Source organism: Penicillium pulvis (assembly GCF_028828015.1).
Source record: "Penicillium pulvis strain IBT 33274 chromosome Unknown scaffold_8_segment0_segment0, whole genome shotgun sequence".
NCBI classification, from domain to species: Eukaryota; Fungi; Ascomycota; class Eurotiomycetes; order Eurotiales; family Aspergillaceae; genus Penicillium; species Penicillium pulvis.
The window spans coordinates 6,761,045-6,784,694 of NW_026643080.1; the positions used below are offsets into that span (position 1 = coordinate 6,761,045).

At 48.6% G+C, this 23,650-nt stretch overlaps 9 protein-coding genes across 9 annotated transcripts; 5 read left to right on the plus strand and 4 right to left on the minus strand.

The window, feature by feature from the left end:
* Positions 1–762: 762 nt before the first annotated feature.
* Positions 763–1,913, plus strand: N7503_011975 (ceramidase; the record flags this gene model as incomplete). Its single annotated transcript, XM_057071521.1, has 5 exons — positions 763–821; positions 869–1,002; positions 1,054–1,482; positions 1,543–1,660; positions 1,727–1,913. The coding sequence occupies 5 exons, from the start codon at positions 763–765 to the stop codon at positions 1,911–1,913; spliced, it is 927 nt and encodes a 308-aa protein (XP_056918132.1).
* A 266-nt stretch (positions 1,914–2,179) lies between these two features.
* N7503_011976 (putative extracellular lipase) lies at positions 2,180–3,866 on the minus strand (the record flags this gene model as incomplete). The annotated part of the gene is made up of 2 exons (XM_057071522.1): positions 2,180–3,211; positions 3,264–3,866. 2 exons carry the CDS (start codon positions 3,864–3,866, stop codon positions 2,180–2,182), a joined length of 1,635 nt encoding a protein of 544 aa, XP_056918133.1.
* A 384-nt stretch (positions 3,867–4,250) lies between these two features.
* N7503_011977 (putative MFS transporter) lies at positions 4,251–5,835 on the plus strand (the record flags this gene model as incomplete). Its single annotated transcript, XM_057071523.1, has 2 exons — positions 4,251–5,756; positions 5,809–5,835. The coding sequence occupies 2 exons, from the start codon at positions 4,251–4,253 to the stop codon at positions 5,833–5,835; spliced, it is 1,533 nt and encodes a 510-aa protein (XP_056918134.1).
* Positions 5,836–6,073: 238 nt separating this feature from the next.
* Positions 6,074–7,376, minus strand: N7503_011978 (mitochondrial phosphate carrier protein). The gene is made up of 3 exons (XM_057071524.1): positions 7,168–7,376; positions 6,686–7,105; positions 6,074–6,604 (listed from the first exon to the last, which is right to left on the minus strand). Exons 1-3 carry the CDS (start codon positions 7,293–7,295, stop codon positions 6,217–6,219), a joined length of 936 nt encoding a protein of 311 aa, XP_056918135.1. The 5' UTR covers positions 7,296–7,376; the 3' UTR covers positions 6,074–6,216.
* A 1,076-nt stretch (positions 7,377–8,452) lies between these two features.
* N7503_011979 (uncharacterized protein) lies at positions 8,453–8,833 on the plus strand (the record flags this gene model as incomplete). Its single annotated transcript, XM_057071525.1, has 1 exon — positions 8,453–8,833. The coding sequence occupies one exon, from the start codon at positions 8,453–8,455 to the stop codon at positions 8,831–8,833; it is 381 nt and encodes a 126-aa protein (XP_056918136.1).
* A 151-nt stretch (positions 8,834–8,984) lies between these two features.
* On the minus strand, positions 8,985–9,191 carry N7503_011980 (uncharacterized protein; the record flags this gene model as incomplete). Its single annotated transcript, XM_057071526.1, has 1 exon — positions 8,985–9,191. One exon carries the CDS (start codon positions 9,189–9,191, stop codon positions 8,985–8,987), a length of 207 nt encoding a protein of 68 aa, XP_056918137.1.
* A 2,603-nt stretch (positions 9,192–11,794) lies between these two features.
* Positions 11,795–13,407, minus strand: N7503_011981 (uncharacterized protein; the record flags this gene model as incomplete). The annotated part of the gene is made up of 2 exons (XM_057071527.1): positions 11,795–13,127; positions 13,178–13,407. The coding sequence occupies 2 exons, from the start codon at positions 13,405–13,407 to the stop codon at positions 11,795–11,797; spliced, it is 1,563 nt and encodes a 520-aa protein (XP_056918138.1).
* A 2,844-nt stretch (positions 13,408–16,251) lies between these two features.
* Positions 16,252–17,633, plus strand: N7503_011982 (uncharacterized protein; the record flags this gene model as incomplete). Its single annotated transcript, XM_057071528.1, has 4 exons — positions 16,252–16,376; positions 16,444–16,725; positions 16,780–16,913; positions 16,969–17,633. The coding sequence occupies exons 1-4, from the start codon at positions 16,285–16,287 to the stop codon at positions 17,631–17,633; spliced, it is 1,173 nt and encodes a 390-aa protein (XP_056918139.1). The 5' UTR covers positions 16,252–16,284.
* Positions 17,634–20,582: 2,949 nt separating this feature from the next.
* On the plus strand, positions 20,583–22,678 carry N7503_011983 (SDR family oxidoreductase/polysaccharide deacetylase family protein; the record flags this gene model as incomplete). Its single annotated transcript, XM_057071529.1, has 4 exons — positions 20,583–20,694; positions 20,948–21,709; positions 21,768–22,145; positions 22,206–22,678. The coding sequence occupies 4 exons, from the start codon at positions 20,583–20,585 to the stop codon at positions 22,676–22,678; spliced, it is 1,725 nt and encodes a 574-aa protein (XP_056918140.1).
* Positions 22,679–23,650: the final 972 nt, after the last annotated feature.

Genomic DNA, 23,650 nt, shown 5'->3' on the forward strand with positions numbered 1-23,650 from the left:
TGTCGTCCATCCTCCAGATGCCAAGAATATGGCTAAAGTTAAAGAGCCAAGCAAAAGTCGCACAAAGTCTTCCAGGACTTTTGCGGATATAGAGCACCTCTGGCGTTCTCGCCTCTGCCCGCCAATACATTCGTGCCGTCGGCATGGGTCACCAGGACACGCAGCAGTCACTATGGTCAGGCCATCAGCAGACTCCTTGAGTAAGTTGAGCCCGAAAGCATTGCTTCCGCTTCAAACCCACTTACAATTTTATACTCAAAGATATGATGGGTTTTTACGTTGCTTGACATACCGAAGAGCGGAAACAAGAACACAAAACCCAGACTAGGCTGAAAAACATGATGGGGGAATAGAGAGATCTAGGCTCCTGAATGATTACATTGAAGAGGGACGTTTTCACATGAAGGATGTACGCGAAGTAGTGATCGCAGAGAGACTTACAACAGGAATTGGCGGGCGAGGGGAAAGTTGAGGTCAAAACTTTAGGACGGGACAGAACCTCGAAGCAACACCATCACCACACCAGGGTCGCCAGCTTCTGCACCCGGTCTCTAGTAGCGCCAGGGTTGATTTCAAGTGATCAGGTTCATTCTAAATTGCATCTTTCTTGCTTTCGCTGCTGCCTGCTTACTTTGCTTTGTCATCTCCCCGTCATCTCGTTGATTGACTGGGATCTTTCACAAGGCTTGACTTTCTCCTCTTTCCCTCCACGTAATCCACTGCGCCCGTAACCATATCTATCATCTCACACCTGGATCCACCATGTTGAGTATCAATACCCCTGCCGATGCATTCTGGGGCTTACCAAGCTCTAAAGCCAAGTCAGTCACTATGAAAGTCGTATGGATCATTAGCTAACAAAGATCAGCTTCTGTGAAGAGGTAGCGAACCCACACCGATTAATGCTCCACGAAGCTGACTCTCATTTCTATCGTTTGCAGGATTACGTTGTGACGAGATATGTCGCGGAATTCATCAACAGCTTGACCAACCTATGCTACAGTAAGCCGCGGGATCGTAGAAAAGCTCATGAACTCTAACGCGATTGTTCAGTCATATATGCCATTTATGGCCTCCGTCAACTACAGCAGAAGCGCAATGTCGAATTCGCTCGCGCCATTCCTTATTGGGGCTTGATGGCGGTTGGCATTTGCTCCGCGGCCTTCCATATCAGTCTTCAATACCACACGCAGATGTTGGACGACCTATCCATGCTTTTCACAACAACTCCACTGGTTCATCGTGTCTTGACAGTGAACGCCGATCGCAAGGGCTCGTTTGTCACAGGTCTTTGTGTTTACTTGGCTCTCGCGCTTGTTGTAATCTACCATGTCAGAACAGATGAATTGATTCTACATGCTTCGTTCTTTGTTGGCAGCATTGCTGTCATCGGTATCCGGACTATGCAGCTACTTAAACGACGCACCGCCGAGAATTCTGCAGCCCGCCGACAGCTTTGGGGTATGGTTGTCTTTGGGGCTGGTGAGTCATTCTGTTTGTAATGTATAATCTTGTGACAAGCCAAACTAATTTCAATTTAAGTCATCTTTCATCTGGGATATATTGTCTGGGTGGTTGATGGCTGGGTGTGCGACGGGCTCAGAAGTGCACGGGCGATAATTGGGCTTCCTTGGGCATGGCTACTGGAGCTTCATGGATGGTAAGTCTTCAGTATATTTACTGATGGGATACTTTTGGTGGGCCGAGAGACTAACTCTCTGGATAGGTGGCATATTTTCACCGGTATCGGTGCCTATATTTTCATCGCGGTCATCGACCAACTTTTGTCAGGTGAGGATCATGATGATATTGATGGAGGTTTTGCCTGGCCTGCATCATGGGCTTCCCAGTCACTATTTGCTGGGGTAGCTTCCACCATTGTCGGTGCGGATGATAAGAAGCAGAAGTTGTAAGCACCTTTACTTTTCAATGGTGACTGCTGAAGAGTTCGACTACCGTGGTTCTTTGTTTAGCGCATTTTGATTATTCATCGAGCCCTATGAAATAGATGCTTCGGTAGCTTACTACTTGCTAAACTCACCCAATATATCATGATTCAAAGTACAGTTCATTTGAACCGTCCTTTTAAGAAAGGAGTTGTCACTGTGCCCAAAAAGGAGCATAGACACATTGTATTTAGTTATGCAGTCTAGTAATTGCAAATTTTGGGCCTTCTATGTCAAGCAAGCTGGGAGATCGGGACCTTCGACCACCAAAATTCAGTCTCCTCCTTCGCCCACTCATCCTTCACAAATTTAGCAGCGGGAGCAGTGGAACCCCCGATGAGCTCCTCATTCCCCTGTCCAAAAATCAAGACATGTGCATCACTTGGATTGTAAATCTTCCACTCAGGTCGGTTCCCATAACGACCCGAGATGGCATTCGGATCACCCTTTGTAATAAAGCTAGTCAAATATGCATGGAGAGTACCCGAGAGCTCCTTTTGTGACTCCGATACCCCCGTGATAGCATTATCAAAAGTCTCATATGCCATATTTTCTCCGTGGTTCGCCCGACCAACAACAGTCTTTGGAAAAGCCCAGTTGTACAGGTAAACTGGTACACCTTGAGACGAGGCAAACTGCGCCGTCTGACGAACAGGTGCAACGTATGCATAGTGTCCATACGCAGCCTCAATTCGCTTATACTGTGATCCAAGACCGTACCCAGTCCTGGTTTCCACATACGGCGAATTGGGATCAGAGCTGGGGTCAGGGTAGAGGCGATCGATGGTATCCAAGTCGTCAGAAGAGAGTTCTGGTAGGAGACTTTTCCAGAAATGACGGAACTGCGCTGGGTCGGACATTTTCTTGTCGACGTAGTACGTTCCTTCGTTACTGTTGTATCCAGTCATTATTGGGACTTTGTTCCACAGCTCAGAGTTCCAGGCATCCAGTGGCTTCCGGGCGATGAGATCGTCATCGATTACGGGCTGGAAAGCCCATCGGAGCGATGGGTTGTACTTGTCGAACACTTTGGTTTGCGCGTCTGTCACGGTCGAACTCGGGAGAGAGCGGAGATAGGGGAAGATTTCGTCTTCGGGCAATTTGGACGGGCAGCCGGCTTCCTTGAGGAAATTCTTGAATTGGCTTTCGTGTACTGTTGCGTTGTAGGGGCGGACGGCGCGAGATGTTGCTGAGCCGGATTCTATGATGGCACGGTGGAATAATGCCGGGGACTGGTCATTGTAATTCAGGATATGGTGGCCAATCTAAGACACAGTCAGTCTAGGGACAAAGTTGTAAGCTATGCGAGTATCTCACCGAGTGGGCTCCTGCTGACAGACCGAACAGCGTGACATTGCCAGCATCACCTCCGAACTTCCCGATGTTCTCCTGTACCCATTCAAACAAGAGGACCTGGTCACGCAGTCCAAGATTTAGAAGACCTTCCTTCTTTGAGAGAGTACATGGTAAGAATCCCAAAGCTCCGATGCGATACCCGAAACTGACGCCAATAAAAGGAGACTCGGACCAAGCGACCATAGAGGCGGTATTGTGCATCGATGCCGCACCACGATTGAAAGCACCGCCATGAACATAAATCGCCACGGGCAGCTTATCTGCTTCAGTAGTTCCAGCAGGCCGAAAGATGTTGGCAGTGAGACAATCTTCGCTTTGCTCTAGTTTTGGACCATTGGCGAGCAATGGCTTGCCTGGAGCTGCAGGACCAAATTTCGAGGCATCAATGGTGTCAGTAGAGGCGTTCACCTTTTCTGCTGGTTTGAATCGTCTTTCTCCAATGGGGGGAAGAGCGTACGGAACGCCCAGGAACGCGTCAACAGGATGCGGGGTTGTCTCCTCCCTTGAGGTTCCAATGACATGACCCTGGCGGAGGGTGACAGAAGGAGGGGTATAGTCTACCATCGCGGTGAATGTCCTTTATTAAATGTAATGGAGAGGATAAGTCGACGCTGAGTGTTACGTTATAACCAATTGCGCGGTTCTCTCCGGTGCTCAGAAATAGCTCCGTGCGGGGAATCGACAGGACTCATAGGAGTGGAGACGCGGGTTATCTGAATAGATAGGGGGAAACGTTTATCACTTTATCTCGTGGAGATATCAGCTTTCGGAATCTGTCCGAGCAAGGATGAGCTCCGCATGAACTGTCTAGTTTTGGAAGTTGGGGTCTTGGAAAAGAGAGATAACGGACAGTCGCCGACTTCTCTCATAAAGGAGGTCTCCTGGGGGAAGTTCAAATTCTCTTTTCTTTAGGATTATGTCCATAATTACTATATTTGATTCCTAGCCATGAAAGAAGATAAAAAAGCAGCGTCTATCACGCAAACCGATGAAAAGGATGTTCAACTGGGGATCATCACTGATCTTGATGAAGGCGAGGTCTTTCTCCACCAACATGGCTACACCAACGAAGCCGTCCAGGCCCTCATGGACGATGAATCACGCAATAAAGCTCTAGTTCGCAGAGTGGATCTTGTGCTTCTACCTTTACTTGCGGGTACCTATACTCTGCAATACATAGACAAGTCGGCATTAGGCTACTCTGCCGTCTTCGATCTGCTGTCTTCGACCCATATGACAAGCAATGAATATAGCTGGCTAGCAAGTATTTTCTATTTTGCCTACCTTTTTGCAGAGTACCCCTGGAATATTCTTGCACAGAAGACTCGGCTAGGCAAAGTCGTCTCTGGAAATGTCATCGCATGGGGTGCCATGCTCATGATCACCGCTGCTTGTACTTCATTCACTGGCATGGGAATTTGCCGTTTCCTGCTTGGTGTCTTCGAAGCGCCCATCACGCCTTGCTTCATGATGATCGTGGGTATGTGGTATACACGCTCTCAGCAGCCATTCCGTGCTGGGGTCTTCTACAGCTGCAATGGACTCGGGGCTGTGATTGGCGGTGTCTTGACATATGGAATCGGACAAATCAAGACAATCGCAGTCTGGCGAGCTATTTACCTGATTCTTGGTGGAATCACAGTTTGCTGGGGCATTTTGATGTTTTTCTTTCTTCCCGACGACATCATCTCAGCGAGACGCTTCAATATCGAAGACAAGGTCCTTTTGATTGGCCGCAATCGACTGGGGCGAACAGGTGTGATCAACCACAAGATTAAGTGGTATCAAATCAGAGAAGCATTAGTCGATCCTCAAGTTTGGATTCTGTTCCTCTTCACTCTATTGAACGAGGTCATAAATGGCGGCATTGCCAATTTCAGCAAGCTCATCATCAAAGGTCTGACAGATGACGCGCTCACCACAGTTGCACTGGCAATCCCAATGGGCGGGTTTCAGATCTTTTATATTTTGAGCGGAACTTTCTTAGCCTCGCGCTTTCGTAATACGCGCACGATCGTCATGTTCATTTATCTAATGCCGACGATCGTTGGTACCTGTCTACTGTGGAACATGAATCATGAGACCCACAAAGTGGGCGTGTTGTTTGGTTACTATATTTGTGGGGCATATGTCTGCTCTTTGGTGCTGGCGTTGCAGATGCCTGCTACTAACCTCGGAGGCTACACGAAACGCAGTACTGGCGTTGCCCTTGTCTTCCTAGCTTACTGTGCTGGGAATATCATCGGTCCCCATGCTTTTCTAGCGAAAGAAGCACCTATCTATCAGACTGGCTGCAAGTTGATCATTTCATGTGCAGCTGCTCAGGCTGTGCTCGCTCTTTGCCTTCGGATGCTTCTGATTTCTCGAAACAAAAAGCGAGATGCGGCCGCTAGTAATGAAGGTACCGAGGGTATATCGCAAGCGGACGAGCTGGCTGACTTGACTGATTTCGAGGTAAGGACTCAAAATGATTCCCTCGGCCAGATACAGACTGACACATTGACAGAATCCAAATTTCCGCTATGTGTTTTGAACAATGCCCGGTTTGGGAGTGGGCTGTTCCTGCATGGGCTTTCTATAACTATATGAATCATGATTAGTAAATTGACTGATTGCCATCAATTATACCTTGGGCAGAAGCCTCGGGGAAACCTGGCAAACCTGACTTGGATATGCTTATTACGCCAGCTACAACCGGATAAGATACTTCTCTGTCAAGACATAATAATTCAGTTGTGTAGTAGAACATAAAAAGTTACGAGTAGATCTGATGAAACAAAGGAAACCGTGGCTGTTCTTGAAGGAAAACGAGACGAAGTATTGTACATCGGGATGGAGGGATGGACAAGGCTTTAATCAAAAAATTCTAAGGGTTATCTCTATTATCCTCCTGCGGCAACAACGAAGGAGTCATTTATTTGCCGATCTCAACACCACCAGTGGCACCGAGCATACGCTTGATGTCACCGTAGATGGCGAACTGACCGGCAGTGATGGAACCGACCATGACAAGACGGGCACCAATACCGGAGTAGGAGCCACGGAGACCGAGCTCCTTGGCGATCTTCACGAGACGGGAGACGGTACCCTCACCAGCAAGACCGGGGGTCTTGTTGATCTTGGAGAGCATGGTGTCGGCGGGCTGGGAAACGGCGGCGGCGGCAAGACCGGCAATAAGACCGGAGCCAAGGTTGATACCGGTCTTGGCACCGTTGGAAAGGGCGTCCTTGTCACCAACGGACTTGTAGATGGCCTCGGAGACCTTCTCGAAGACGACGAACTTGGCCATAGTGTAAGGAACCCTGGGAAACATGTTAGAGGACATGAAAGAGAAGAAAAGCGCGTACGCGATTTTCGCGTCGATTTTTAGGGTTGTCACTTACTGCTTGAACAGAATGGGACCGAATCCGGAGTAGAAAGCGCCGATACCCTCCTCCTTGAGGATCTTGGAGAAACCGCTCATGAGACCGGTAGCGAAGGTAGGCTGGGAGACCAGACGAATACGGGTGGCCTCAAGGGGGCAGAGACCGATGTCAGCAACGAACTCGGCGGCGGCGGAGGAAGCGAGGTAGACAGCGGTGCGGTTGTTGGTAGCAGACTCGAGGCCAAGGTAGTTGACGGACTGCTGCTTGAAGAACTCGTAACCACCGAACTTCAGGGCACCCTGGATGAAGTAACCGGCAGCGGTGGGACCGAAACCAGTGAGGAGAGCACCAGCACCCTCGTTCTGGATGACCTGGCGGAAACCACCGATCATACCGCGGTTGTAGGTGACGGGGTCAAGCTGCATGCGGGTCTTGACGCTGTAGAGATGTCGTCAGCGAAAAATTTCGATTGATATCGCGCGATTCTGGATTCGACCTACACATCAAGGGGAGTGGCAGCACCGTGGGTGATGGCACAGCACATCGCGCCAGCGAAGGCGAAACGGGAGTACAGGTCAAGACCTGTGGGGTTGGCAGGAGCCTGGACGACGGCGGGGACGGAGGCCATTTTGATGTGCGTTAAACCCGGAGGGATGTATGGAGAGGAGAAGGGTCAATTGAAGCTTTCCAGAGAGAAGAGGAAAGGAGGAAAAGGTTTTGAAAGGGATGGGTCCGAACCCGCAGAAATTTCGGACCAATCCGGCTGCGTCCTCGGCAGGACACGGGGAACCACTTTATGTCCGGCCTCATCGCCCGGTCAACCGTGACGCACTGGTGCTTATGCTACAGAATCTATCGATGTTCATTATGCTCTTCATCTTCACAAGTGCCTCAGCTGAGGTATAGACTGAGTGATGTGTTGAATATTGTGATGTGTTCGCGTCGGGAAGAATCGGTACCAAAACAATCTCGCGGCTGAGTAAGATCAAAGTTTTACATCTTTGATATCTTCCTAGGCAATACTACGTACTGGGCGCATTGGGCTTCTACGTCACGGACAACCGGCAACAATGCATATTCAGGTGGATTATTTTTTTCAGACCGCCCTGTTTTGGTGACATGGCGCTCCACCAATGAACTGATCCTCTCAAGCTCCACTAATGGGGGCCGTTGTTTCCTGCCCGCGACCACTCCCGACCCCGTGATTGGTCAATCGGAAAATTCGGATCCCAGCCAGATATGCAGTGGGGATTCAGGAACGACATCTTCGATACTGGACCCTGAGAAGGGAGACTTTATTGTTTTCAAGCCCTTCTTCTACCTGTCAAGCACAACATCATGAAGTCATGACCACTCAGAGACGAAAAAGCGATAGGCTTGGCTAATCCAATATTGTGCATGCCACCAAGGTCATCACCGATGGATACCTTATACCGAATGGGACGAGGAGCTAGCTGCAGTCTTTCCCATCACTAGAGCGACTGTTCGACCACGATGAGAAATGCCAGGTTCGACCTCGAGCATCCTGCATTTCCTCGGGATAACAAAAGAACCTTCCAAGATGCCTTCGAGGACTTACTAAGTGAAAATCCAAAGTTGGAGGGTGACGCGCCGGTCCCCTTTCGAACCAGAAGGAAAAACATCTCGGGCACCAATACTCTAGGCTCGAATGTCCAAAGAATGGTTCCTTCATCTCGTGCCTTAGTACCGGTTGCCTTGCTTGATCTTGTGGAGGAAGAACGACGTGGATGGAGCTCAGAACATCATCGTCAGAAAAGAATCAAAATGGATGACGGTCATGTTGGTCAATCCAAATATGACATTCTCAGTTTACCCTTGAGGCCCAAGAGCTTCTTCGTTGCCGCGAAGCCTGTCGCAGAACCCCAGCTGCTAGCAAGAACTGGAACGGCTGGACTTCCTATTCGAGCTCGGATATCGTTGGAAGATCATCCCTTGCCTCTTTTGAAGGATCCGGCTCTCCTTGCCGTATCTGCCTTGTCTCCTGAATGGACCATATCAAGTCTCACTTCGGCCCCTGAGGTAGAGCCTTATGGCCAAAACATTCAAATCGCTGCACCTCAAGAAGTTCGAGAGAAATTTGCTTTTAAGAAAATGGCCAATGAACAGGCTATACAGGATGGGTGGACATCGAGGACCGAAGTGTGAAATCTTGTATCTCTCTGTACTCTTGAATACGCTTAAAAATTGCTGGAGTATCATCTAATCCTATTATGCTTCGTGCATATTGAAACTGTCAAAATCCCAATACTTAGATGTGAAGTTGGCCCCATTCTCCGCGGCCCATTCCGTGCATGTTTCAGGACACTCCTATCAATTCGTGCGAACTAGCACCAGTCAGGTCACCACAGATATCGATGTTCGCAATGATAATCTGGTTTTTGACAGGAGAGCCGAAATCACAGTGCGTCTTCGGAAAGTCAGACAAAGCCTCGCCACATGTTGGGGGTTCAGGCGTGCTGTCGGAGTTGGAAATGACATTTGGGTTATCGTCTCGGACAAACATTCTGACTAGGATTCCGACATCTCGGAGCTCCATCACATACACCTTATCAAAGGCAAGTCAGTCACTGATCATCTTTCTGCAGAATCCAAAAGAGCGGAGACTTATTCCGCCAGCATTGCTGTTCAAAGCTTCTCCATATGTTGCCTTCTTTCCTTCCACGTTACAGCCGGCGTTGTCATTGGTAGTTGCAAGGCAGTTTGTGTATTTCGCAGCTCCAGTTTGCTTGCAATCATCTTGTAGATCTTTGAAGTATGTAAGGTCATGGCATTACCATAAGTGCCTTTGTTAGTTGATTCCATCACATCGATTTCACCGTGCTCTAACGAGTTATCCGGGCCCATGAACCATAAAGCGAGCCATGTCGCGCATCTACATGGCGTGTGAACAACGTCGAAAATGGAAAATCCGTCGTTGTACTGATTTTTCAAAGTCAAGCGAACTGACTTTCTGCCACTTGTTTGGATCGAGGTGCTATTATCGACTCTGATCACGGGGGATGACTCTGAGGCATAGGTCAAGTTCATTTCCGACGCTGTCCATGAATCACAATAACTAGGATTTATTAACTCAGCTCGGACACTCACAGTATAGCAAGGACTGACTCCACGAAGCCATCAGTTATGTCGGTCGTCGGGTAGTAAACAAAAAAAAAATGCTGAAGAAATATGTTTCAGAGTATGTGTTTTTCAGGACGTAGCTGATTTTTGAGTAGTCTAAGTATTCGTTTGAGTTCCACTCCTTCAACGGGCACCAACGACCACACCGACAATGACAACAACGATACAGCCCGCGACAATCGATTTTTTTCTCAATGACCACCCGTATCGGTCCTACTAGCATAGGACCGAATGGATTGAAAAGTTGCTTGTCCTCAACTCATTTGGGCCTATGCTGTAATATTTGCACTAGAAGTCACAGCACGGCAAGGTAGCATATTGGGTATGACCACAAGTTCAGTCATATCATGTCTTTTCAGTTGCAGCAAGACTCTGCTTTCCAAGGCTCGTAGTAACCGGCGATGACTAGGAAGTTTCGGTCATGTTAGGTTTCAGAATAAAGGGCCCTTGATTGGCCTGCGCGCTGCCATATCAAGTTTAATGAGACTTTATACACATGGTCATGCTGGCGCCGGTTGAGACAAATTCATCTGTATGGAGGATGTTTCAAGGCAAATCTGTCTAGAGCAAATTGTCCATTCGACTAAGAAAGCCAGCCCTGGTATGGAGAGGAAGAGAGAAGAAAGAAAAGAAGAAATAGCGAGATAAAACAGCTGTTTCATACCAACTGAAAGTGGCTGTCTATTATATATAATGTGAGCACGCCACGTTCACCTTACGTTGACCTCAGTTTCCCCTTAGACTTTAGACTTGTCTGATTTCAATAGAACAGATATGAAAAACATTTAACTACCATCTTTCATAATTTCTGTGGGCCGAATTGACACGGGAGCGACCCGCTGAGAGGCCGCTCATGTCTTGCTACTGTATCACACTGCCGGGGGGATCCCCAAAAAGTTCACTATAAGTTACTATGAAGTAAACATGCAGAACCTTGGATAGTCATTTTGTCAGAAATCAACAGGATTCCGACGTTCTTTAAGAATAAACCATAGTATTCTAAACAAAATCACGAGCGACTTCGAGATAAAGTTCGACTATCGAGAAATCTTGATTATTCCACTTCCACTAGTTGGGTTACCCCGCTTTGTAAATAGGCTAATCGTGAACTAAGTTTACTTATCTACTTGATACACCGTTTTGAGGTACCCATTACTATGCCTTGATTGGCTGATGACTACAGGTGAGGGTGGCATTATAGTTTGGTGTTGATAAGACACGCTGCAACCACTGGGCTAGCCATCCCTTCGACGTCATCTCACCTCAATTGAACGCTGTCTTTACCTCCTTGACAATCCGTAGTCTTATTAGACTCTCTGAAATAGGAGGTTTGACGGGCATTATTGGGCTGCTGAAATTGCAACAGGGAGTTCATCATAGGCTGCGTTGCTTCTAAGATCTAACTTCTAGTCATTAGAAGTTCCATCACATACCGGTCAAAAGAGGGAAAATATGATCACTGAGGCTATAGGGAAAGCATGATACTAGGGTGCTTTCTATAGAAAAAGGAATAGACTTGTTTGCAGCGGACATAACCTTGGAATAAGAGAGCAATTTGGCGCAATTATGACATTAGCTTCCAAATGTTCAGAAGATCTACAAGTAGAGCGGACTCAATGGTCATCGCCTGTGGCAGAACTAACATTGTCGGCCTGGATGTCATTCACATAGCTTTTTTGATGGAGGGCTTCTGTTCTGCTTGAATATATTTTATTTGGGTTTCATAGATGTTATCCCAGAAAGCTAGATATGTAATTATGAGTGCATGCATGATATACACGAGATGACCTTGGCAATCTCAGTACAATTAAGATGATATACAAAAGGAGATTGTTATCGCATCGTCACGTCAAGGAAGAAAAATAGAAAAGTGCATCTGACAGTCATCCAAGATCATCAGTAAGAAACGAAGCATAGGTATAGCGAAAGAGAACGAAGTGGTATATGAAAAACAAAATGCCTCTCTAGGTATGAATCCTTCACCCTTTACTGGGCATCCTCCATAAGAGCCTTGTCGGTCAAGGGGATGTTCTTAGGGCCCTCGTAGTCGCCCTGGCGAACGAACCACCAGATCGCGACGAAGATGGACAAGCCACCAGTCAGCAGACTAGCGTAGTTCATCGAGGCAGCATCGACGGGGAGCGCGTAGGGGAAACAGAAGATGACGACGAAAGCGAGGATGTAGACGCAAGAGAGAGAATTGATAACGAAGCCGATTGTGTTGTTCATGAAGAAGACACCCGGAACGAACGAGCTGCGACGGGTGAGGATGTGAGGGAAGATAGCCATGAAGTACGAAAGACTGGATAGCTGGACGAAACATCCGACGAAAGCGCTGAAAGCAGTTGTCGAACCGAGGTAGATGCAGGCCAGAACGGTGACGACGCAGCCGCAGACAAAGGTGGCGTTGAAGGGGTTGTGGAACCTGGTGCTGATGTGTCCGAGCCAGTTCGGGAAAGGGGTGGCGCGGTCGCGAGAGATGGTCCACAATGTGCGACCGGCGGTGATGTAGCAGCCGGTTGCGGTGATGAGGGTCGGGATGAAGGCGACAATCAGGAGACCAAGACCACCACCTCGGGATCCAGTGGCCTGGTAGTAGATCTCGGCGAGGGGGAAGTTGTAGCTGCTGTTGGCGACGGCATCGATGTCATGGATGGAGTAAAAGATGGCGATCATGTAGAGAAGACCGGTGATGAAACCGACACCCATCTGAGCAAGGACGGCCTTGGGGATGTTGCGGCTTGGATGGGGGATCTCCTCGGCCAGGTGGGAAGAGCAGTCGGGGGTACCGACACTGTAAGCGCCGTTCAGCATACCCATGACGAAGACGAAGCCCTGCTGTGAGTAGCCGGTGCCGTTAGTCCATTCCTCCCAGACTTGCTCGTTGGTTCCGTATTCGAAACCGTTGACAGAAGGCATGACGGCGCAAACGATGATGGTGACGAAAACTCCGGCAAGGATGAAGAACATGCCGATGTTACCGATGTAAGGCAAGAAGCGGTTCATAAAGAGAACAATGCAGCAGCACACCCAGGTACAAATGATAAAGGTCACGAAGGTGTTCCAGGTCTGGACCTCGAAGCCGGGGTGCATCAAAGCATACATCGAAACGAGCTGTTGGGCCATGATCAAAGACATGGAGGCGGCACCAAGGATCCAAGCCAGACAGTTCCACCAACCCGCGAAGAAACCGCAGACACGACCATATTTGCCAGCAGTGATAGAAGCCCAGTGGTATACACCACTAGCGGAGGGCATACCAGATGCCAGCTCGGCAATTGAGGCGGCGACCATCCAGTAGCAAATGGAGACGGCGATACTAGAAAGGGTTAGTCAAGTATATCCGATACAAATTCAGGTGGATCGTACAATTCATAGATACATCCTGCCAGTCCACCGTTACTCAATGCCGTCACCACACTACCACCCTGAGCGATCCAAGTGTTACCAGTCGTGACAGCGATGGCGCAAAGACTGATGAGACTGAAGTTCCGATCGACCTCCTGACGATGTCCAGACGCGTTGACCTGTTCACCCTCCTGCTTCTCCTCCGCGTATGGCTCCGTAGCCTGCATCTTCTCGGAATATTCGGTCGACATGGCGAAAATGGGTCTCCACGTGAGAATTGACCTCCAAAAACTTGCTATGGAGTCGCCGATGGGAATTTCCGATCCAGGAAGGATAAATTAATGTAGACGGGGCGGCCGAGAATTCGCACGGGCGCCAAAAAAAAAGAAGGGGGGAAGCCTTCGATTATATAGCAGGCCGGAATGAATGTAAAGACCTTGAGGCGTAAAGACACATGAGAAAAGGAGCAAGTCGAGCCTATATTATTGTCGAGGGGTGGAGTCTTGGTACATCGCGGCCCCTCCGAATCCCCCGGAGAGCAGTTAACCACGCACGATGAACATCTTTCAACCGTGAATTCATTCTCCCGGCTCCACTTTGGTAGCCACTCTAATCATCCCAACCCAATCTCCAACCAATCACGTCCACAGGGTCACATTCTCGGTGGCTACTCTGTCGATAAGTGGGGCGCACCCTTCCCGTTATTGGACACAGGTAGGGGCGACTCAGCCAAACTCCAACCAAAAGTAAGGCTGGACGCGGAGAGTCGTGCAGCACGCTTAGCCCAGAAGGGGAGCTTCAACAGAAAAGATTTTCTCGACCTTGGAAGAAGATGCTAAGATCCTCGTAAAAGCACGTCTCACCATTGCTCCAGCATGGGGTTCTAGGTGATCTATCTGGTACATGATTCACCGGGTGTGGAGAAATGGGGCCGCTGTTATGATAGTTTCATCCATCCTTTAATTCTTTAATTCGTGATTCTGTGTTCATTGTGGTCTGTACATGTTGCATGACCACGCGAGAGTGTAAAGCCAATTGCGGACATTAGGGCCTCTCCCTATTGTAAAGTCAGATGTTCATGACGTAGTAGTTCCTCAATTTGTTTCCCTCAACATTTCTAGGCTTCTAGAATAATTCCTTCCACATGGCCTGCGTTCTTTACCCGAGGTTTTTCCCTGTCGCAAATTTTGGGAAAATAAAAAGAAGCCTCGGAGTGAGACACAAGGACCAGGTGGCATGGCTAGATCTCGGTGGTTACGCCGTTGTTCCAAGCAAAATTAATTAATTTATCCACTGTTGGATCTAGTCGTGAAAACTTTGTAGCCCTGCAGCTTAGTGGCAGCCTCCTTGTTTTGACTTGCGTACTTAGTGGCTGAGCTAGTATTGTATTTGACTACCACTATATAACCAAAGACCAAAAAGTGTTTGTGCGTGAGCGTGAGTGTGCGTGAGCGAACAGGTTAATCATTTCCATGGCGGACATAATCGGCCGTTTGAACCCATGGATCGGTTATGGTCCACGGGATCGACGCCCCAGGACAAATCTTCCCCATCCCTAGGGGTGAGCCCACCCGAATGTTACACTGGAAACATTGAGCTCGGATAAAAATTTAAAAATTAGAGAAACGAACGCAAGTTTAGACTCAGATCGAGTGGGCATAGATGGCGTGTGCACTCCGGATCTAGGCAGGTCCCCGAGCCCGGACTTCTCCTAAAAAGATCAAAGGATTTTGTGGTTCAGGTACTCTGAGAGACTAAGAAAGTATCATTAGATGGTCGACCATGATTCGCTCATTTGGCTAGCGTCTGCGACCATGGAAGGATTTTTCGATGCAGAATCAAATTGCAGTTCGAGCTAATGCAGGATCGATTGAATTGTTTCGATCGGCAGAGGCGTACACGCCGTAGCTCGACTGCCGAGCCACCCATACAGAATGCAATGCGAACTTGTTGTGCAGATAATTGCCACGCTGAACATGCATGGGCAATGCTGACTCCATAAAACCCATAAAAAAAACATTACGGAATACCCCGTATGGAGTAAGGATCCTCCCCTCCGTAGTATCCACAAGAAGCAAAATCCCTCAATTGCCCAGAACAGAGCCACCTTCTAGTGCCCCACTTACTCCATTCTGCATACGGCTAGTTGTGAAGTCTAATATATTTTTTTCAATGCCTCGTCATTCAACGATACAATCCACATCGCGTTAGGTTTACGGATGTTGACCGTAGACTTTGCACTTGAGTCCGATTTATACATTGCCCGATCAGCTGTGGAGAACCTCGCCTCCGCAGGTTTAATACTTTTGTACGGATCCATTACGGCGATTCCATTTACAAAAAAAAAAACAGCCCCCGCGGTGGTTCTCCTAACTGTTTTAGGAAGGCTGGAAAGGTCGCGTGCTCTATTGCACCCTTTTACGGTCGGCTATATAGCATCGCCTTTTCTAATTGAACATATCTGTCTGAGACAGGCCAATTCCTTCGACCCACGTCAGTATACTATCAACGCCCCTTCACTATACCATCAAACTCTTTTTCGGTTTGAACTAGATTGTATACGTTGCCTGCTCCAAACCTACAGTACACATCCTCCCTAAAATGGCAGGTCCGTAGAACAAATTCCCGAAGCCCACTGCGAGCTGAGAGGCCCAGTGGAGACAATATCAGCAAGCTTTACAGTACAGGCACCATGTTTTAATTGCTGTACTGTTGAGCAAATCAGATTAATTTCCCGGGAAAATGGTTTCCAAGGTTCCTGACTCCGTTCGATTCCATGGGTCTTGCCCACCATTGATCCCCCCACTCCATCCTGTGGTTCACCCTGACTGTCACCGGAAGATCAATCTTTCACCTGTGATAAGCCTAACTTCTAGCTTAGACATTGTACGCAATCCCGGTCATGCAACTCTCCCAATAATCGTACCTATCACACGAATCAGCGAACTCTCCGCTCAACCCCCCTGGAGACGTGATCGTCTCGGTAGATGCATGCGCTATCGCAAACTCTATAATTCTGTATCGGAAATCCGGTATCTTTTATAAAGATGTGGGTTGCTGCCCTTTGAACCCTCTCTTCCCCCTCTTGATCGCCAACTGACCTTGAACTCTCCATCTAAAGGCCGGTAATGTCGGGTCTCGGTGGTGACTTTGCCGTGCGCTTTGCGCGAGAGACATGGGCTCTCTACGCCGTCGGTGTCTTGGGCGCTGTCCTTCGATAGTGAGTACCTTCGTGCGACGCTTTGCAGTTTTGGACTGGGACATGCCATTAACCAAGATCATTATAGCACCGCCCGTGTTAGACGATTGGGTATGCGCAACCTCCAAGCCGATGACTACCTCATGTTGAATGCCGTGCTTTGGTATACTATTCTCTGTGTCGCCTTAAACGAAGTGGCGTCGGGAGGAGGATCGAACTTAATGACCGACTACGAAAAAGCTCATCTCACGGACAAAATCATCGCCGAAAGGACAAGGGGCAGCAAATGGGTGTTTGTATCGGAACATGCCTTCATTCTCTGTGTCTGGAGTTTGAAGGCGTGTATGTTGGTTATTTATGCTCGTATCACGTATGTGACTGGATCTTAACACTTGATGAGAATTCTATGCTGACATTCTCATAGCGAGGGATTGAAACAGCGCAAATGGATCAACTGGATTGCTATCTACGTTGTCATCGGATTTGTTGGAACTGAACTTTCTCTGTTCTTGATCTGTCGCCCATTATCAGCCTACTGGGCGGTCCCCACCTCAAATTGTAAGGAATATACGCTACATATCTGTCTTGGCCTTCATGCTAATTATTTTCCAAGACCAATGTTCATCATATCAATACTACGAAATCGTCCAAGGATGTCTTTCTATCTCCGCCGACATCTTCATGTTGATCGTCGCCATCCCGATGATGGTTCAGGTCCGCGTCCCACTCAAACAGAAGATGATTCTCATCATTCTATTCGGCATGGGTGTTTTCGTCATCGTCGCCGCCATCTTGAACAAGATCTATTGTCTCGTCCCCTCACTTATTTCCTATGTCTACATGAACTGGTACTTCCGCGAAGCCACTGTGGCGATTTTGGTTACGAACTTGCCACTTGTTTGGTCGCTTCTCCGAGACGTCTTCCCCGCCCTGAAGAGCTGGACTGGAGGATCGAAGAGAGGCACCGATCGATACAAGTCGCAACCGTGGACCAACAGCAAGAACTCTCGACCCTATGGACCTTCGAGCCAGCTCCGCTCTGGAGACTTTAATATGCAAGATTTCCACACGGCATCGGTCACTCCGACAAAGGCTGGCCCAGCCGTTTCCGACGTCAGTTTGCAAGCCAGTGACGATCGAGATATGAGCAGTGATGACGGCTCAGCTCGCGCTTTGCGGATCCGTCAAGACATTACTGTCACGGTGGAACACGATTCGAGGCCACCTACTTACGAGTCCAACAACGCTGGCGTGGCGCACGGCCACGAGGCCGTTTAGTTGCCTCCGTCTGGCGATCCCCAAAATCCTTGCAACTTTTTCATTTTTGTCACGAATATACGGAGTCCGAGTGGACCTGATACCCAACTAATCATTAGATGGTTTTTTTTTTTTTTTTTGGACTTTTTCTTTTTTTCTATGCACATATTCACCGCTAGACCCTTTTTTGTGGACCATATTTTGGGAGGACAGGAGACAAATCGGCAAGATTGGAAGGACATCTACCGGACTTCCCGACCGTGTACTTTACATCTCTGTATAGACCAGTCTAGTTAATACATAAACTGGATAAGCCGAGGCCCTTCAATATCTTCTCAGCGCCACACAAAACCTGACCTGCGAAGTCAATCTATTCCCAAGGTGGATAAGTCCAAATCCACTCTTGCCCCGCCGATCTCCCGCCTTGCGTCAACACTGCTGATCTTATCATCATCGGGCGGGATCCGGCCGCTCGTTGGTCAATTCTGAAAGCTGAGTGGGAGGACCAGATCACACCCCTGCATTTCAGCCTTGGCCATTTAACATCCTGAGCCAATGGCCAGCGAAAAAGTCGCAATGTGTGCAAATTTCAGGAAGGGAAACAGGGACAGGAACATTGAGTTTCTCCTGATCCCGCACGCTAAGAATCTCGTTAGAATGTTCCATGCGAGATTCGCTCCCATTACCAAGACAACCAAGAAGACCAAGACCTCCACAAGCTACTGAATCGACTTCCCCTAAAAACCAGACCAGTTACCCGAATTAGTCCAACCCTCTTGTCAACTGGTTCCAACTATTGTTCCATTCGGCGCGGCCGCCGGTTCAGCCCGTTAGAGTGAAGTTCAAGGGCTCCACTTACAATTGAACCCGGCGACCGCTGTCTACGCAAAAGTATTGGCTCTCCCAGCCCTTTCTGCCGTCTATCATTGTTCAGATGATCCACGGTTTTGACTCAATTGTCCTACCATGGTACAGTGATGTAGTAGTGGACATATGATTTTCGGGAAATGGAGACGCACACATCCCCCATTTACCAGGGAAATTCTCAAAAAGATCGACTTGTTGCGGAGAGTGATAAGCGGTCTGGAGAAAGCATTATCAATACCCACTGGTCATAGCAATCACCGGCCGAGCTTCGCCCGTCGGGTATAAGCCCCTTTTCAAGTTCATATACAATGTCAAAGTCGATGAAACCTCATTAAGTAAAAGAATAAAAATAACAATCACGGCAAGCCGCGGATGTAAACCAGAATGACAACCAGGTTTCACTTTGATTCCAAAATAAAACCCTGAATTGACTTTTAGCCATAAGCCACTTGCATGCAACATAACCATCACCACGCAAAACAGAGTTCAACTGTGAGTTTAGGTGACCCACGTCTTGCTCCAGCGCGGTCCGCCGGGCCAGCAAGCCTCCAACCCTCTCCAAGTCGATCCAGGACCATGTCTCGCTCAACGGCAAGGACCTTGTGGTTTAGAACATTAGCAATCTTAGCAAGATCATCGCCGATGTCGCGGTGATATTACGGTCTACATATTACTGCAATTTCCCATCCAATCCGATTAACCGACAAATGAGCCAAGTACTGTTAATCCACAAGCCTTTATAACAGGTGGAGTAGCCGCGGGAAAGAAATGAAATCTGGCCCGCTTGTTTAGATTCTCAATTTTCGCACTCGCGTTTGTTTTACCGATCGATCTCGGTCTACTCCGTGTAGATTTGTTCGTTGTCGCAAAGAGAAAGTGGACTAAATTAAGACTAGACCAACTACTGACCAGTAGTAGTCTTCGTACAGAGAGGCTTGCCTCGACAGAACCCGATATACGAACCGAGAGTTCATTCTATGCCCGATTCGGGATGTGGACAACGAGCAAGTGGGCCGGGTAAACACCAATGATCGAGAACGTCTCAGCTTCGATCGCTAAGCGGGTTGTGCGCGTTCGCTTTCTTCAATGTGGTTCCTGATCCACTCCTGGCTTGTATCGGTATGCGGGCCCGTGCTGTCTCTTGAGTGGCTACAGGAAGTACACACTCCCGGGTACGATTGTTGTTCCTAGTTTTTAGCTTTGCTCCAATTGAAAACTCAACTAATGCTTAGCGCCTCGGGGCTTGAGGGTATCCTCGGGATCTGAGGGTATTCAGGCAAGGGCCCGGCGCCTAGTTATGTTTCGGGCATAAGTGCCGGAATTGGTGGGTTAGCGAGACGCCAGCATGCGCTAGGTGGCTTTTCAGTCCGGATGTCAGATGCGTTCGGGTTCTAGTGCTTACTTTGGAACTATCTAATGAATCTAAAAACAATGACAACAATGTTATTGTCATTGCGATAGTCTGAATTTTTGATTTATTTTTACCTAACGAAATAAGGGGTAAAGAGCTAATCCAAACTCAGTAACTCGCTCGCGTGTTTAGTCAGAATGTGATCCCCCCACGTGATGAACCTCGCGGCCACTTGTCACGCTCTATCTATCGAATCTTACTCCGGTAATCTAACTCTAATGTCTGAATCGAGTTGCATAAAGCGAGAATTGAACTGACGTGGTAAAGCTTATTCGGCCCCATTCAGAACCAAGGTCTGGCCAGCTTGTTGCGCACAGACGCAGGAACAGACGCCTCGAACCCACAGCAAAGTTATTTGGAAGGGTGAGTTTGTATACATCCAGATCGGGATCCTCTTGCCAGCTTCGATCAAAAGCTCAATCATTTCTTGCCTCCAGCCTCATGGCCTCGGAGGAACGGAAGCACATGGAGGGTGTTGGAGTAGTGATTTAGACTGACACATCGATAGCTACACGTGGGTATCAACACTGAGGTTGCCATCGGTGACTACTTGCACGTCTGGGAGATCAAAGTCTCTTCCTCGCAGCCAGCAATTGCCAACTTCAGGTCCCAGTCCCGCTGTAAAATCACAACAGCTATCTTTGTAGATCCGGGCATTAAGAGTGGATCTCGAAATCTGTCCATCAGACACCATGTCCACGGAGTCGGTTTCCCAGCGGTCTTTCCTAGGCTTGGAAGGCCAGCATGTTTTCATTACCGGGGCTGCTAGCGCCATTGGATCCGAGGCGATCCGAGAATTTCTAGGTAGGTTTTAGTCAACCCTTCCTCATCCCTTCCACAGTTGGTGTTGGGGAGAGACGGGAGCTGTCTTGGGCATTAGCTGCAAGATAGTAGAGTCTCTCCGTCATATTGCCTCTTGTCAATTGCAGTATTTTCTACTATCGGCGCACTTAATACCCGTTGTCTACATGAAGACCCTCCTTGAGATACTTTAAACCTGCAATATTGAATATATTTGATACTTTCCAAACTTCCCAATGACCTGACCATCGTCCAGATCACGGATGCCGTGTCACAGCCTACGATAACAGCCCAGTACAGCTTTCCGGCATCGACGCAGAACGCTTCTCTCGGTTGCAGATTTTGGACGGCGATATCACTAAAGAGTGCTCCATCCAGTCTGGCTTTGCCAAGGCAGAGGAAAGATTTGGACCTGCCACCATTCTCATTGTCAACTCCAAAGATGAAGAGACGACACGCCAGCAACCCATCTGGGATCTCCCACTTGAGGACTGGGAAAAGAGCTACAAGTTGAACGTGCGCGGATCTTTTCTTGCTATTAAGCATTTCTTGCGCCGGGTGCGTGAAAATCAGCAGATAGTAGGGAGTAAGCTGGCGAGCCCGTCTATTGTTGTAATGGAGACCGAGACACATGCAGGCCTCGCTGCTGGAAAAGCTGGTCTTCACTATGGTCTTCTTCAAACGGTGCGGAATGAGATCCTGCACCTCAACCCCGAGGGCCGTATCAATGCTATTGCTCCTGGTAAGGATATCAATGCAAGCGACGAGACCGCTGGCCCTTGTGCTGTAGCCCCAATGATGGCCTTCCTAGCTTCAAAGCGTGCTTCTGGTCACATATCCGGGCAATGCATTCAAGTTGAGGGGAAGCAGCCTTCTGGGAATACGCAAGTTCCCAAGCTTGATGCAAACCGAACCCAGATCCAGTCCATTCCTCGTGGACTTGGAAAGCCAAAGCGCAACAAGATCCGTGTCGCCGTGTCAATTGACCTTGACGCAGTGTCAGGATGGCTTGGAACGAGTAAGACCACCCACTCTACCTGAATCCGCATACCTAAACTGACCACTCGGTGCGATAGACGCACACTCCGATAATGGTCTTGCAGATTACTCAGCGGGATTTTTCGCTGCCCATGTCGGAGTCCCCCGATTACTGCGTATGCTGAAAAAGCTAAACATAGCCGATCGCTGCACCTGGTTTGTTCCAGGCCACTCAGCCGAAAGCTTCCCAGCAGAAGTCAAGCAGGTCGTTGACTCGGGCTGCGAGATCGGTTTGCACGGCTACGCGCATGAGGGAGCGTACCAGCTCACCCCAGAGCAGGAACGCGATGTCCTCATGCGGTGCATGGATATCGCGCAAACCTTAACGGGCAAGAAGCCAGTCGGCTATCGAGCACCACTATACCAGCTCCGCGAATCAACCCTCGATCTTCTCGAGGAGTTCGGATTCGAGTATGGTATGCAGTGTCCTAGACCCTTGATTAACTCGATATCCTAAACTGACCTCACTTACCTAGATGCCTCTCTAACCGATAACGACTGCCACCCCTTCTTCGCTCCCAGACGCCCCCCTATCAAACCAATCGATTTCTCCAAGCCAGCTTCCAGCTGGATGCACCCCGTCCAGGAACCCGTATCTCCGCCCGATAGACGTCCCCTCGTTTGCGTGCCATGTAACTACTACATGGAGGATATGACACCAATGCAGTTCCTGCCACACACCGCGAATTCCCAGGGATATGTCGATGTGCGGGTTATTGAACACATGTGGCGCGATCGGTTCTTGTGGATTCGTGATAATGAGGAGGAGCCTGTTTTCCCTGTTTTGATGCATCCGGATACGAGCGGTATGGCTCATATTATTGGGATGTTAGAGCGGATGTTGAGGTGGTTGAAGGAGTGGGAATGTGAAGGTGAGGTAGAATTTTTACAAACAGGGGAGATTGCAAGGTGGTGGAAGGAGAAACAATTAGGCAGTGGCACTCAGTGAGAGCTGAGAGCTTTGAATAAAATTTCAGATATCAATTCAAGAATCCTTCGCTATGGTGAGGCATTCTGGTATCTAGTTATCGCAGGGCCATTCGCCCTCGGAGCAGTGTGCAATCTCGTGGAAAATGGAGGAGACTTTAAGAGTAAATGATTAGTTTATTATTTGTTCTCTGCTTGTTTCAAGTGCTTGGTAGACCCACAGATTCCTGGGTCCGCCTCGGCGTCGGCGTTGGGGGCTGCGGCTGGAGCTGCCTCAGGAACGGGCAGGGCAGCAGCGGAGGCCATGGCGGCAAATGCAGCGACGGCGATAATCTGGGAGAACTGCATTGCGGCTTTTGAGTTGCGTGGGCTTTGAAATTTTCAAGACTTTGGAGATCTGGATTCAAGATTCGAATATTGAACTTGTGGATTGTTGGGTTGGAATATGTTGACAGAGAATCGATTTTCATGGGCGATGAGCTCCAAATTTATTTGTTTCTTTCTTCAAGGTATAATACCTAGCCTATAGTGGGTGTTGCATTCATGTTTCGATTACATTACTCCTTTGGGTAGTATGATGTAGTGTTGAAGGATGTATAATCTGATTAAGAATGGATCGCTGTGCTAAATGGACATAATGACGACCCCATCTTAGTAACCTCTGCAGATTCTGTAACTACATGTCTCCATCGGTCACCTCAAATGACGATCTCTGGGAATCTATTACCAAGGCAGGTAGTAGTATAGGGCCCTGGGGCCGTCGCAGGCGAGAATGGGGTCGCCCCGGGGGGCTGAAGAATGGAATAGCAACAACTTCCATACGTTCATGATCAAGACATTACCACCGCTCAACTCTTTATCCAAGATGGCTATGGCTTGGCCCCACTCTCGAAAGGATCTTCTTCAACAAGAATACCCATATCTTCTTCACTCGTCTCCTGAATTTTAGTATGACCCACAGACAGAAGATCAAGCTCACGGTGCTGGGAAGAGC

Bases quoted from the DNA above. Each gene is read 5' to 3' on its own strand.
- N7503_011978 (XM_057071524.1), bottom strand. From the start codon at position 7,295: ATGGCCTCCGTCCCCGCCGTCGTCCAGGCTCCTGCCAACCCCACAGGT. The intron at 7,106-7,167 runs GTAGGTCGAATC...ACATCTCTACAG, and splicing joins GCTGCCACTCCCCTTGATGT to CGTCAAGACCCGCATGCAGC. The intron at 6,605-6,685 runs GTAAGTGACAAC...CATGTTTCCCAG, and splicing joins GGTCCCATTCTGTTCAAGCA to GGTTCCTTACACTATGGCCA.